General features: G+C 42.7%; 1 protein-coding gene across 1 annotated transcript in view; it reads right to left on the bottom strand.

Moving 5' to 3' along the window:
* The window catches only part of ARIH1 (ariadne RBR E3 ubiquitin protein ligase 1), a 63,773-nt gene that overhangs the window by 33,649 nt on the left and 15,250 nt on the right, over positions 1-14,874 (bottom strand). The window contains exon 2 of the mRNA XM_050902989.1: positions 3,869-3,936. Within this exon, the coding sequence (XP_050758946.1) occupies positions 3,869-3,936 (68 nt within the window). The remainder of the gene's footprint in view (positions 1-3,868; positions 3,937-14,874) is intronic.

Raw genomic sequence — 14,874 nt, 5'->3', positions numbered from 1 at the left:
ATACGGCCACCAAGATAAGCACCTACAAGGGACTGCAATACCTCTTGTCTGTACCTCCAGGGATTAAATCGGGCCTTTGGCAATATGCTGAAATACTTTTCTTTTAAAAAAAAATGACCAAGTGGGAGAGCTGCATTTTAGTCTCTTCTTCATGAGAAGGTTCATCCCCAAAACTCCCCCCAGGAGGGACACACTATCAGCCATAGTAAAATTGGAAGGTAATCAAGATAGTTACAAGCTAAAGCACTTCCTTCACTTATTTCTGAGGTTACCCAGTCAATCTGCACCTGCTAGTCTCCTGTCTCTATTAACCAAGCTTGTGAGACAGAGGAAAACATAATATTTAACATCTTTATTCTCCAACACACATGCAACACATCAGAATCTGAACTCGAGTACTTCCTCCACTACCCACTTCCATCCTACAAACAAATCCACCCCAAAACATCAATTTTGCTTTCAGACACAGTGAAATAATTAGTGCTTCTAGTGGTGGCTCTTACTTCATTGTAAGTGGAATAAATACCTGTAACACATCTGCCCTCTTAATAATGCCATGCAATTATTCCATGACAAAGCTGGCACGGACGATAACCACCTGCTTATTAAAAATATGCATAACACCACAAAAAAGCAATGAAGAGGTTTTCATGTTTTAAAACACGGAAATTTTCATCTCACAAGCTCAGACCTCATGACACTTAACACTATCAAAAAGAAGCCACTTCGTTTATCTGCTTTACTACAGGCAAAGTCTGATAATGCTGCCTGTTAGGTCATGCTGACTCACGATGAAATAAGGTAAAACAGACACTGGCTAGGTACTGTAAATACACGCCATTAAGCAACTGAGTTCAAGCTCTGACTTGGTATGAAATCAAGCACCAAAAATTGCACCCAAACATTACATCTTCGCAAGCATTAAACCCACCCAGACTGCAGGCAACAACAGGAATTTCCTGGGAAGTCTTCTTAATGGTTATTAGGAGTAAGAGAAGCCAAACTTACAGCAGTTCAACTGTTTAAAGTAAGAGTCCCCCAGGAAAAAAAACCATATATAAGTCTTCAACACTGTTGCAAAACATGGATTCACTTGGTGTGAAAGAACACTGTGTGTAAGCGCTTTTACTTGGCGCCCGTGAGAAGTGCAATAGCAGCAGCTACTTGGTGGCTCCCCAGCACGAGCAGATGGCCCCAGGGTCAGGCTCTGCCTGGGTTTAGCCCGCATGGCGATGGGTGCATGCCGACAGGCAAGCCAGCACGCAAGTTCAGCTATTAGCGAGCTGCAGATTTCAGACACAAGACTTTTTGGGTCGGACACTAAAGACATAGTGAATGGATAGTGCTACTTTCAAGTAAAATGTAAGTTTTGGGGTTTTTTTCCCTTAAAAAAAAATAAAGTAGTGTTTAAATTTTTTTTTTGCCTGATTAGAGCATGCCTCTCCACCTCACCATGAATGCTTCCCACTGTTTTTCAGCTCGTTTACGTTAGCACAATGCTGCAATAAGATTTGCTGGACACACACAAAGCCAAGCAAGTCTCAAAAGTGATCTCTGTTTTGGAAGAAGAATCAAGTCTAAATTTGGGCTTAATCAGCTTGTCATGTTCATCTAAACAAGAACCACCTCTGTTTTAGAGAAAAGAGGTGATGTGTAGCTACCTCATGGCATCATTTCCAACTCCATCACTATTTCAAACTGATTGTTTTGCATCCTGGCTACGGAAGTGACCACCTGCCTCCCACCCTTGCCTTCACCTATTACCACAGCAATCGCAAAATCTTGAATGCTAAGAGCCAGCTCTCAGCCTCTTCCCCAGCCTCCCGCTCCTGCTTTAACACAGCTGAGTGTCAGCGGAGCACTGCAAAAGGCTTCGTGGAAGCTATTTGGTGAAGAAGTGACAGAAAGCAGCATCAGCTACTTGAGAGAAAATGTTTTAGTGTTTTTCTAATACAACAGGACATCAATCGGCACCAAAACTGTGACTAGTGTGCAAGAGGTCTGTGTAAGCAAGGGTCAGGTATTATATTACTCACAGGGGTAATCCTATAGAATTAAGATAAGTATTTTAATGAATATGTACCAAGAGTAAATGTTTACCTGTGGACTTTGTAAATATTTACATGTACTTAAAGTGTTTCAGTTGCAAACTGTAAAAGCCTTAACAATAATACCTCACATATAAGTGGCTGACATCTCCCTTTGAAAAAACCCACAGCCCAATTTTTTTTTTTTTAAATTGATGGCAGCTTTAACAAACAAGCTTTCAGTGAGAAGGGAAAAAAAAATCTATTGAATAAAGGGATGACATTTCAGTACACTTATGTAGAGGTATCTCAAAGTGAGATGGAGGTAGCCAAGGAGAGTGAACTTTAGCCTGACCAAAAGAACCAGCACAAGAAACTCAAATACAAAGAAGTGAGCAGACATACAGAAGGAACTAAATCAGAATACTTAACAGTTGTAGTCAGAGTTAAATAGCCTCGATGTGACTATATTTGTAACACAAAGCTTTTGTACTTCCAACATTAACTAAAAGAGGTCAATCTCAGGAAAATAAAGCGAAGACTAGAAAGCTTTGAAAAATACAATCACTTCAGAAAAAAAATCTAGGCCAAACAAAACGTAAGAGATACCTGAACACCATCACTAACTGAAAATGTTACACAAAAGGGGCTAAAGGTGTCCTAAATCCATCATCCCAGGATAGTAGAAATATTTAAACTCCAAAGCTGTCTACTAGCAGACCAAAAATCTGTTGCTCTTTGGCACTTGCACCCTGCATGAAAGGGTACCAAACTACCCAGGCTCAGCCCACAGCACAGACCACCTATGGGCTGTTAAGTGGCATTTATCAATTCAACAATATTACCAACAATTGTTTCTGTTTTACAGACTGTAAAGCATCCTATCTTCTCATACCCTGATCATCAGGCAAAGGCAATGGTAACTGAAAGTCAAACAAACAATCCTACCAGGCACTGAGTTGTTCTGCCCTCACCCCCCAACTCACTCATTTCCGTCTCTTAACACTTGTTAAGACCAGCAAAGACCATAACAACCACCAAGTCCCTGTACTGCCTTTACTGCTCCTTCTGGTCCAGACTAATTCTCCCTCCAGCTTCTACAAGTAAACCGCATTTGCCAGCTCCCTCACACTCTCTTCAACAGCAACACTGGCACTGAGAAAAAAAAAAAGCACATTACCACTGTAGCTGGATTTGGCCTCCACTGTATAATAATAAACTGTAAAAAGTACCTTTACCAGCAACATTCCCCCAAGTCCTGGGAATCAAAGATGAGAAATAACCATTAAATGCTCTACTCTGAGGGGCAGGGAGAGGCAAAATTCAAGCCATTATTTACACACACACTCTATAAAGAAAACCTAGAGCTGCGAAGATGAAGACAAGGCAGATGCACTTTACCAGTACCCTTTATCAGTCAAGAACAATTTACTCTCAGTAAGACTAACAAATAAACATGTCAGGAGTATGCATGCTAGAATGACATGCAAGAGCAACTAAACCCAAATGTGAAACAGTTGCAAGATAACACAAACCTGTTCCTGCTTGCTTTTTTCCAGAGCCTGTGAAAATCCTGTGCCTCTATGTGTTGAAACTGGGAGGCACCCCTTCCTCCAAGGGGAAATTAACTTCCAAAACTTCTCTGAAGTCTAACAGGCATTATTAATATTAAAAAAAAAGTCACTCTTCACTGGTAAAGTCTAAGGGGGAACATTTAGAGCTTACACAAGAGATCCTCCTGTCACATACTGTGCATTCATCCATTCTCACGTTAATCCGGTCATAAACATTTCTTACAGGTCTGAAGCAAAATGTGGCTGCATGCTAAGATGGCTGCTTACCTCTCCATCAGCTTCTCTTTATCCCAGTTGAAATGGCTAAGCAGTATTCGAGTGATAGTCGCTGGATTCTAGAGAAAGAACAGAAAAATAAGTAACTGAATAACTGCTTGATCAAGTTGGTATACTGTTATGAGAATGCCAAGCAGAGTTTTGAATAAGCAAATGGGGAAAATCAGTGTGTCTGATAACATAATCTGTAGAGACAATACATGTTAACTAACATATACTGGAAAATAGTTTGACTTGACAGATAGAAAAATTTTTAAAAAGCCTCTATAAAGCAAAATGACTACATAAAATGAGAATACATAAAATGTTAAGGAACAGGCTAGTTACTGCTACCACAACAGATGCCCATGTGCCAACATCTTCATGTCCACTGTGCTTACACAATGTAAACCCAGGATGTTTGCAAAGTGCAGGAAGGGCTAACTGCCATCCATCCTATCCATTTTTGCCACGAGCTCCACACTACTTGCAGAACAAGAATATTCCTTGTTTGCCCCAGCCCCAACCACCAAAACACTTGGGCTGAAAACTCTCCCAGAAAGTAAGCGGCTGCCAGTGTAAGATGATAATGTCCTTTGAAGTCTCCAGATGTTCCCAAAGCACCCCGAGAGTCAGAAAATACTATGCAATTATACAACTAAGGAAAGAAATACAGCCTAGAAAGGTCAGAAATAGGACCAGAAATAAAAGCTGGGTTTCACTTGTACACAAATTTTTCTTCCAACTTAATCCGTATCATCAGCCAAGGGTTTGGTTAGATGAGAAACATAACAAACCACATGGCTTCTGTTACACCCCAGAGCCATGTTTTAGCTCCCTAAATCCAAACTATCTCAGCTCAGTTGAGGACCATTTACATGCAACAGAGGCAACAGCGAGTATCCTGAGAGTGGCTATATGTACTTTGCCATTTAACACCAAAGTGGAAGTTTGCCTTAGGGCAGATTTTCAGTGGACACTCTGAAGCTGTTGAAAAGTAGGACATAAACTAGCAATGTGATTTTCTGAGCCCACAGGCTACAGCTACAACTTGAAGCTGCCAAAAGCCAATGCTGCCACCCAAAACAGTGATCCCACCCCATCCCTACCCTCAGCCGCACGCTTGCATGTCCTGCGCTCACCAGTCCATGCTAGTACAGCCATCTTATGCTGCAACGCTGTAAATTACTGGCTCGGAAAGGGATCTTTTTTCTTCTTTTCCTTTAAATTGTTTTTTCACTGAATCAGTTCCTCAATCTGTTTGATTGCCTGACCACACAAACAGCTGCATTAGCACAAGGGAGAGGGCAGGAGGGGACAAACAGGACAGCATCCTTCAGCAGCAACACCAATAAAACATTCACTGAAATAAAGCCCTAGGGTCAAAATCTAAGCACAAAGAAGTAGTCTTGTGGTTCATGCTATAAGAAGTGACACTCCTCTCCCTCTGCAGTGTGTTCTTACTCTTATTAATGCCAGCACAGCTTGTTTAAGGCCAAATTAAGAAATTTTTCCTGCTTAAAAAGCCCATGTGAACAAAAGCAGCTTTAGATAGGTTAGACCAGATCCTTGATCCAGTCCATGTGGAGCCCCATAAACAGCTGGGACAGCAAATCTGCTACACAGCATGGGGCAGAAAAAAAAAACCCAGAAACCGGTATTACCAAACACTCTGTATTGTGAAAATGTGGCCCCAGTCCCTCTTTGAACAAGTCTCCCAGGCGATAAGGATCCAAGCTCCTAACGGTAATAACACAACAAGGTGCCTGGCTGACAACCACATGCGACTGGCCATTACGAAACAGGGAGGGAGCACCCCGACCTTCAGCACACTAGCAGGAGTTGGGATAACAGCGCTGCAGCCGCCTGCTAAGGGGACGATCCCACTTTCGGGCAGATTTACCCATTTCCTTGAGTCAAAGCAGTGATGGTGCAGCTCCAGGACAAGCTTGACTAGCTTGCTGTTCTGATGGAGTTATTTTCCCCTCTCTTTGTAGCTCTCAGCCAAAGCAGCAAGCTGATACACCTCACTGTGCAAACGCAATGCGGATACATCGAGTAGATACCCGGAGGCAAGGGTGAGAGGTTCTTCACGCAACAGGATGGTCTTTGCAAGGTTGGCATCTCCTAGGGAGCTGCATCCTCGTCTTTTGCCCTGGCAGTGGGGCTGACAAGTGCTCTGCCTGGTCAACATCGCTCAAGCTGCTGTGGCCACATGGGAATCATGCTAAACCAGCACGGAACCCCATGTAAATAAGAGAAAAATCAAGAAGCAGCTTTCCAATAGCATCAATCCCTGATCCAGCCCAGCGCGCAGTGGCACAGAGCCTGTGCCAGCACTGCAGACAGAGAGGAACAAGCAGTTGAACTGTCAAGTCAGTCCTGCCACCAAGAAGCTGTATGGGAGTTTAAGGGTCTGCTTCACCAAAAGGCTACTCCAGCTTCAGGGAGGAGGATTGCAGCCTTTTTCAGGGCTTTAGCTTTTGATCTTTCTAGGTTACTTTGTATTTGGGTCTCCACATCATCTTTTTCTATAATTCTCTATTATGTAGCAGTACCTAAAGGAGCTCTTAATAGCTCACCTAAACACACGCGCTTCCTAAGGCAAATTAATCAAAGATGAAAATATACTTTAGTAAACAAACTGATCTTATCTCTAGATTATCTTTGTTATGATACCAGCTCCTATACTCAGTACAATTTTTTTTTTTTAAATTCCATTTTCTAGGACAAGTCTTGCCTCAAACCGGGAAATCTCCTGCTAAACATACCAGGCAGATAGTGCGTATAGGTTTCTCCCTGTAATCCTTCCAGCACTCACATCTATAAAGCACATTACTTGAGCCCCTCACCCCTGCCATGCTCTAGAGTTACAAACTAGTTTCAGACAGTAAAGCGTGCAGCTCTTCTCAAACACAAGGATTCTTCACTCAGCCCAGAGATCTGCCAGATGTACAAAGAAACAGTATTTTCATTTCTCAAGCAACAGCATTAAGAGAGCTTTAAATTAGCCTGAAGTCTTGTCCTACCTTCTGCTACAGCAGCCCACTTGGCCACTGTATGAAGGCTTCTGGGAATACTTATTAATCACTTAATAGGCTGAGGCAACTGAGGTAGTGGTCTCTGGCTGACTTTCCTTTTTAAAGATGACAGACAGGTTCCCCCTGCACTGAAGGATAAGTTATGCCATATTAATAAGGAACTAAAGTGGTCTGCAGTGATTATCAAGCACGACAAGGCAAATCCAGCAAATACCGCTTACCAAAGGACACATGGCCACGAAGAACAAGAGGGTCTCGTTTCGTTGGCGGCTTCTCCATTTTCCCAATGAAGTGGCACTGCAGCTTTCCAAATCAAGTTTCCCTACATCAGACCCCCCAAGGATCCAGCATCACAAAAAGAAAGCTGCTCTCCCACTGCGACAGCAGTGTATGAAACAGCACATTATTTAGGATTCTACTCCGGAGACCAGCACTGTTAGCTCGGTGTATTATAACACAAATATGGTGTGAGGGGTAGCTTTTACTGGCTTGTTGGGCTTTAGCTTCCTCTAGCTACAGCAGTATTTGTTCAACATGGTAATTAAAAAAAAAAAAAAAAGGAAACACCAGCAGCATGACAAGCTCCTACCAGAAATAGCTGGGCTGCCTGCTTTCTCTGCTTGCCACATCCAAGATCCAGTATTTAAAACTTAACTAGTTGTTTCACTGATACAGAAGGCAAGGATTAATACAACTGTGCCCTTGCTCATATGCAGTGTGGACAGCAATACAGCCTGAACCAGCATTACACAGAGAGGACCGAAGCAGGGAAGGAGGCAGCGCTAAGAGGCTTGGTTTGCATAATGTAAATGACAGTTAAATACAAATGCAAAAACCTCTGGTATTAAGGATTGTTCTAATTTAAGGCAAGGCACACCAACAAGGTACTGGGTAACAGCTGCTCCGCATTAATTGCTTGCATGCACTCACTTACCTCGCAATTATTTGGGAGCAGCTTTGGAGGAGTAAATCACAGCATCTATCACAATGAGAGGTTAACTGCTGCAGAGCAGCTACGTCCTATAACTCGGTCATATGGGGTTAAAACGAAATCAAAATAATTTGATGTTTCAACCCCTGTTTTGACACTAGTTCTGCTACAGCCCTCTACCAACCCTGACGCTGCTGTACGAGCCCTCAGCAATCACTTTGGACACTCACTCTGCCCAGCGCTGCAAAATTAACAGAATATTTAAACAACACTAGATTACACAGCACTGGTATGTTATAGTTTCTGTTCTGAAACTGGATGGGCTTCTCATTTGGCACACAGGATTACTGTCTACGACTCTTACACCACAAAGATTAGTTATGAACAGGCTACAATGCTGCTCAGACAGGATTACTACTTAGGCTTGAAGCTGCAGCAGGGAGAAGTGTGCTTTTACAAAGGGTATTTTCTGTTTACAAAGAAAAATTTTAATAAGCAAAGCAGCCAGAAACAGACGGCAAGCAAGGGAAAAGCTAACACTTTCAAACGCTCCGTTTTCCTCCAAACGTGGTTTGATGAAAGCTGAAACAGCACATCTAATTTACAACAGCCACCTATTAAATTTTACATGTTGAAGCCAAGGAAGATTGCCTAGAGCTCAGGGCAGCGAGCCTGTTGATATCCAGATAGGAACGCAACCCGAGGAAAGCAGCCATTTTGTTGCAATTCTCAGGGCACTTTAAAAGACTGGCTGTCACAACTATCTCGCTAACAAAACATTCATAATAAAGCTCTGCCCAGAGAGAAACACAGTCAGTTCTTCAGCAGTGATATTTTTTTTTTTCCCAAAGGTAACAAAGCAGCCAAGTCCCAAATGTGCTTCAAACAGATCCCACTTCACCACTGTTTTTCACTGGAGGTATTTACATCTACTATCATTATCTATGTTGCCATACTCGGGCACACCAAAGCAAGTGGGAGATACAGGGACAGGAAACCCTGCAAAGGTCTGGACTTCTCCAAAGAAGCATTATTAATTGAAATAAAACTCCTTAATTTAACAGAATTTAATTGAACTGGAAGCTTGGTCACTAATATCTGAGATGAGTTCTTTTTGCTGTCAAAATAAGAAAGTATGACTTGGAAGAAGGAACCTGGATGCACTTAAATGCATAAATGAATTATAAATTAAAGATTATTAGACCATTAGCTTAAATCAGAATTTCCAAGCAGCATAATTTGCTGAATGACAGTTTGCAGTACTTGATCCATTCATGTTTTCATCCGTCAAGACGAGCTGCGCGGTTAATTCTTGCGGTTATTACCGAGAAAAGCGTATTTTAGAGTTCAGCTTCTCATCACATGCTGGGAGTAAGCTCCTGTTTCAATTTCAGCATTAACTGCAGATAAAAACCATTTAAGAACAACTTAAGCTCAGTTCTCTAGCAAAATCCTTTCCCACCTCCTCGAGACATGGTATTGATAAATTCTTCATTTTGTTTCTTTCCATTTCATGGCTGGTTTTGTTTTCTAGACATGCCAGCTTTTGCATTTCAACAGTTTTCATCCCAACTGCAGCACCTATATCCCAATAGCAGAGGCTTTTCCAGACTCAGTACAGCAATATGAGTTTGATACTGCTTCCAGTTCCGTTTTCTACATAACTGCTTTTGCACTCATGAATCAAAGTAGACACTCCAGAAACATTGGCTTTGCCCAAGCCTCAGATATCTGTAAATGGCGCAAACCTCAGCAACATCCACAGCTATATTCCACAGGTGCATAATGACACAAGACCATATTTAAATTCCCCAGCAGAAGGAAACCGACTGGTTTCACACCAGCTGACAGCAAAGAATAAGAGTTTTGCTTGGTGGCGACATATCGCACACGCTGGTGGAGGAGCAAAGGGCCGTCAAAAGAACAGCTCAGAAGCTAACGCCTGCCTGAAACCAAGCAGCACAAACGTTGGCTCCAGTAAAGTGGCATCTAGGGACAGCATGTCACACCACCACTGTAAATACTTCATCAGTCAAACCCAGCCTTTGCCAATAGTAGAGCACCAAGTGGAAATCCCAGCTGCCCTCCAAGCACGTGCAGGATTGAAGAGGATATCCAAAGCTTGTCACCATGCACACCATGCCATGGAAGGAAGCATTACTAAAATAACCAACACGGCACATTTTATGTCAGCAGGTAGAGTGAGAGCAACCTCACCAGGACAAGGTTTAAAAGATTTCTTGATAAATTAAAAGAGACTTTTCACTTGCCTCAGCTGTAGCTCTCATTGATGGTCTGGACACCAGCATCATCAGATGCACTGCATGTTTTTCCCCACTGCTCTCCAGGTGACTCTAGGTCACGGAGGTGGTGCGCAGGCAGGCATGCCCTAAACCTCAAGACCGATACAAACAGGGAATATTCAATTGCGTTACGTGCCACCACCGAGCAGGAGCGGAAACTCCCCAGAAGTCTTTGATTACTTCAAAACCCAACAGGTTTGCACGCTGACACTCCTTTCTGAAGAACAAAAGCTCCTTCTCCACCCACAGCACAGAACAAGGGCAACCAACACAACAGACCAGGCACCATACAGCTGCTTCCTTCGTCAGGTAATAACAAAGTGGGCACCAGCCTGAAATTCTGCAATAACTAGGTCATGTACTCTGTTTGACCACCACTGCTCTTCACTTGGATCTCTCCCAGCCCCACACAGATAACCTTAGACATAAACATACCGAGTAGAAAGTATTTTAAATGAGCTTTTAGCCTGAATCACATTACAGTAAGACTGTCATTGTAAGGTCTGCATTGTTTTGCAAGTGCACTGAGTGACCTTCGTTTGTGAAGATCCATTCACATCTATTCTTTCAGGAGACAATTACAGGAAATCTTACAAGCATAAAAACTCATTTCTAGCAACTTAATAAAATTCCCAGGAACCGAATGTAGAAGATGAGATCTAAGTGTTGACTACTTCCAGGACATGATCTCCTAAAGAGGGTATCTTCAAACTTGCTAGTTTTTAAACAACACTGACTGAACACTCTGAGAAGCTGCTGGAAAACTTTCATGTAATCTAATATTCCCTGGCTCCATTACAGACAGAACATAAGAGGGCTGTTGTGAGAAGATGAGGACAGTAGCTAAACAGATTGTTCTGCCACCACCCATCCATCCATACTCTCCTCCTCTGCTATCCCCTGAGGCTTGGGAGAGCATCACACCACGGTACGTTTCTGCCATTAGCCATCTCATGGTTTATGGGGCCCCTACAGCACACATAGGTGGATCTGAGATACTTCTCATCTTCCAAACACCTGGTACAAATAATAACCACAAAATCCATACTATTCAGCCTCTATGCACCCACTGAGGATACGGTCTTCGCATCCTACAGCCCCACTGAAGCCACATTAAGTGACTTTTTCTGAATTACCCACCTCTGAATTACTCAAAAAATTACCTGTTCCTGCTACTGGCATTTCCAAGCAACTCCGCATGAAGCCAGGCTACTTCCCTGTGACACTGCCAGTCACTGCTGTCAACTGCTGTCCTCCGGCTGGCATTTACCACTTCACTGTAACTTCCCATTGACACATACATAGGCTTCAGCTTCAATGCTGATCATCTCCTTAGCTTCCTCCATCCTTCTTCATCTCATTAACTTCCCTTCACACATCATCTCTTAATTTTGAAAATTAAGTTTTACAGACTTACTGAATTAGTACCATTATGTGATGGCACCAAATGGCAGCTTGATATTAAGATCTCGGTTTGTAGTAACCTATCTGCACTTTACTGATTGTTTCTAGCTCTGATGAACATACACTCTTTTAGCAGAGGAACATAATAAAAAGCAACTTTGGAGAAAACTCTATTACTTCAGTTAATTGGTTCAAGAGACAGAAAGGAAGCAGTCAGCTGCTTTACATTTTCTCTGAGCCTTTTGGAAAGTTTTCAGGTTAATGATTAGGAGCCGCAACAAAGATCCATTGTCTAACAAAGCTTTTAAAATCAGAAAAAAATACTAAAGCAACAACTCTGGGATGAATTAGCAAATTCGGAAATGCAAAAACTGAATTCACACTGTAATACTTCTAAATAAAAGAAGATCGGATGGTTTGCCATGCTGCTCAAGTGCGCTGGGCAGGGCTGGCTCTCAGATGACTGCAGAAGCTCCACCACCAACTCAACACAAATTAAAAACTGCATATGGGCTACGATCAGGGAAGGTATTTTCCAATATTTCAGCTACACTTGCTTCCATACCAGGAGATCTATGGTTTGATGACAGGATACAGAGAGATGTTAACCCTTATACACTTAGTTTGAAGAACATTTTGGCTTCTAGTGCCTTTTGCTACAGTTCTGGGGCATAAAGTCAACCCTTTAAAGAGCAAAGACCCACAGGTACAGAGGCCCTGTGAATTCGAGCAAGTTATACCACTATACACTCCGTGAGGACTATGGAACAAGACGTCTCCAAATGCACACGCTTTCACAAACTATTTCTCACTTTTAATGCTTTTAGATTAAGGAGCACTATTGTTTTACTGCCCACAAAGGCAGTATCACCCAAAGTATTTCACTCCTCCTGGTGTCTCCCACCACAAGAAATCCCAACATATGAGCAAAAGCTCAGCAAATCTGTGTAAGCAACACGAGCCACAGCTATAGTTTCCGGAGTTGCCGCTGAGCGACTATAGCTGACGTACTGAGAGAGAACCAGAGTGGGAGCACATGGGTGCCTGAGTACATTTCAGAATGGATTTATACAACCCATTGCCTCCCACTCATGAATTTGCAAAGACTCGCCTTAAAAGAGTAGGAGAAGGTGATGGCATCATTTCCATATAATTCTTCCAGTTTACTATTTCAGTAGCTCCTTAGTATCTCCCATTCTGGAGGAAGAAAACAGCACACAGCACTGCAGCTAGGCTGTGGACAAGGTGATATCAAAAGCCCCAAAAGAGTTTTTGCTACCATGAATGTAAAGGACCTGCAGATTCATCCAGGTAGAGTCCAGGTCCCTGGTAATCACAGTTTCCCCCTCATGCCAAACCTTCAGTCAACATCCAGTGCCTCACAGCATTGCTTCTCGTAGGATGAGAAATCAATGAAACAAACAGATGGCTATTTAGAAAAAGCAGTAACAGACCTCTGTGTCCCCATCACAAACAACATGTAGTCACTTTCCCTGCTCATCCATAGAACACTACTCACACAAGCAGTGTCCACAAAGCGTATTTCAGCCCCCTTCCCTCTTGACATTACACACCACTGCTCTTCCAGACCCCTAGGCTCCGTTTTCCTCTTCTATCGTACACGACCCCAACCCTATAAAAGTTCTCACCCCACTACACTTCATTTCGACCTGCCAGACAGTTACTGCGCTGTTCCTATACATGTACCACAAACAGATCCAGCTCCAAACAGGAAAACTGTTGGTTTTCTCCAGATCATAAGCATTCCCAACAGCAGAAAGAAGCATCATTTGATACTTTCAGTCCTGCACAGTCTCTCAGACCAACAGTCTCTAGAAGACTAGAAAAGACACATGGGTATGGTTTCACTTCTTGTCTCAAACCAATACGACAACTTACTAATGCTGCGCTTGAAGAAAATATACTACATTGGTTCAAGAGGAATGCAAAAGCACATTTTGCCACAGAAAGAAACAATGATGTTGAATGAAGGCGGAGGAGTTTAGGGACTGGGCGATACCTACCAAAATACCTCGGCTTAATCCAAGAGCACAGGTTGGTCAGAACCAGGTAAGAAATCTCTTCCCTTGCACAAGATTTTACAGACACTGAGGAAGACTCCAGAAACCCAGAACGCTTAGCTATGCACCAGCTCTATTTTTGCCTATGAGATAAAGTAACAGCTACCTGGATTATTATTTTACTTTGAAATAGGGCAGTAACTAGGCAGGGCAGTAAAATGTGCTCTTCAGAGCCTGCTTCAAAGAAGCTGCATCCCATAGCTACCAGACCAAGAAGGAGCAGCTCAGAAAGTATTTATTTCGGCAGCAACACAAGCTCATGCAACCGCCTGCCGCTGACCGCTCAGGGATGGCAGCATGACTGCTTGCACAGCTACAAGTGAACCAGATAGAGGAAGTGACCCAGGTTAAGGGGGTCACTGGTTTATTTTAACCCAGAGCGGATCACCATGTGGCCAGACAGCTGAGTTGGCACAACTCAAACAACAAGGACTTGCTTCCAAGAAATTTGTTTGTGAAATCAGTCTGCTAAGAGCCATGCGTCAGACAGATCAAAGTTGAATCTTCCCCATGTCAACAGACTCCCCAAATCTTCTTGTCCCAAAAACTTTAAAGCATATCAGGGTATAATTTGATGCAAGTTACACCCAGAGGTCCCACTTCTCCTCCATTATCCCACCCGCAACTTTAGCTTACATCTCAGAAAGTATAATCCAGAAATACTGTTTCTCATCTTGAAGAAAAATGCAAGTTTGACATCTTTCTTCCAAAAGCTTTCTCCATTGCAAGACAGATCTTGAGGGTAGTGGCTGCTCAGGAGTGTAGTCCAGCTACTAAGAAGAGCAGGACCTAGCCCTGTCTATATCATCATTACAGTGTCTGGGGGCTATATTCAGCTGGGCTGCCAAACGTAAGATTTTGATAGTAAACTGTGGGAATACTGCCAATCTCTACAAAGATGTGTCCTCAACGTAACCACATCATGAGCCTGGCAAGACAAAAATACACTTTTTTTTTTTAAGGCCTTTTATTAGTCAATGTTGGAAAGACTAAAAGTGGCATATGTCAGGTCAGCTACCCATCAAGTTGATAAAAGGAAAACAACCCAAAGCACCACATTTGGGTTTCAGGGGGGAATGCTGTCTTCAGTGACTCAACTTCTGAATGAACTGTATATTTCTGGGAAAGTACAGGTCTGCCGACACGAGCTATAGAAACTGTCCTGTTTGCAGGCAGAAACAGACTGTAAAGGAATAAAGCTGAAAGAGGAACTGTACAATTGCTTTTTCCTTTAAATCATTTTGTAGAAGTCTTAAGG

The sequence above is a fragment of the Gymnogyps californianus genome, chromosome 11 (genome assembly GCF_018139145.2).
Source record: "Gymnogyps californianus isolate 813 chromosome 11, ASM1813914v2, whole genome shotgun sequence".
Taxonomy (NCBI): domain Eukaryota; kingdom Metazoa; phylum Chordata; class Aves; order Accipitriformes; family Cathartidae; genus Gymnogyps; species Gymnogyps californianus.
Note: the sequence above shows the minus strand (reverse complement) of the source record. Positions and strands in the feature narration are given on the sequence as shown.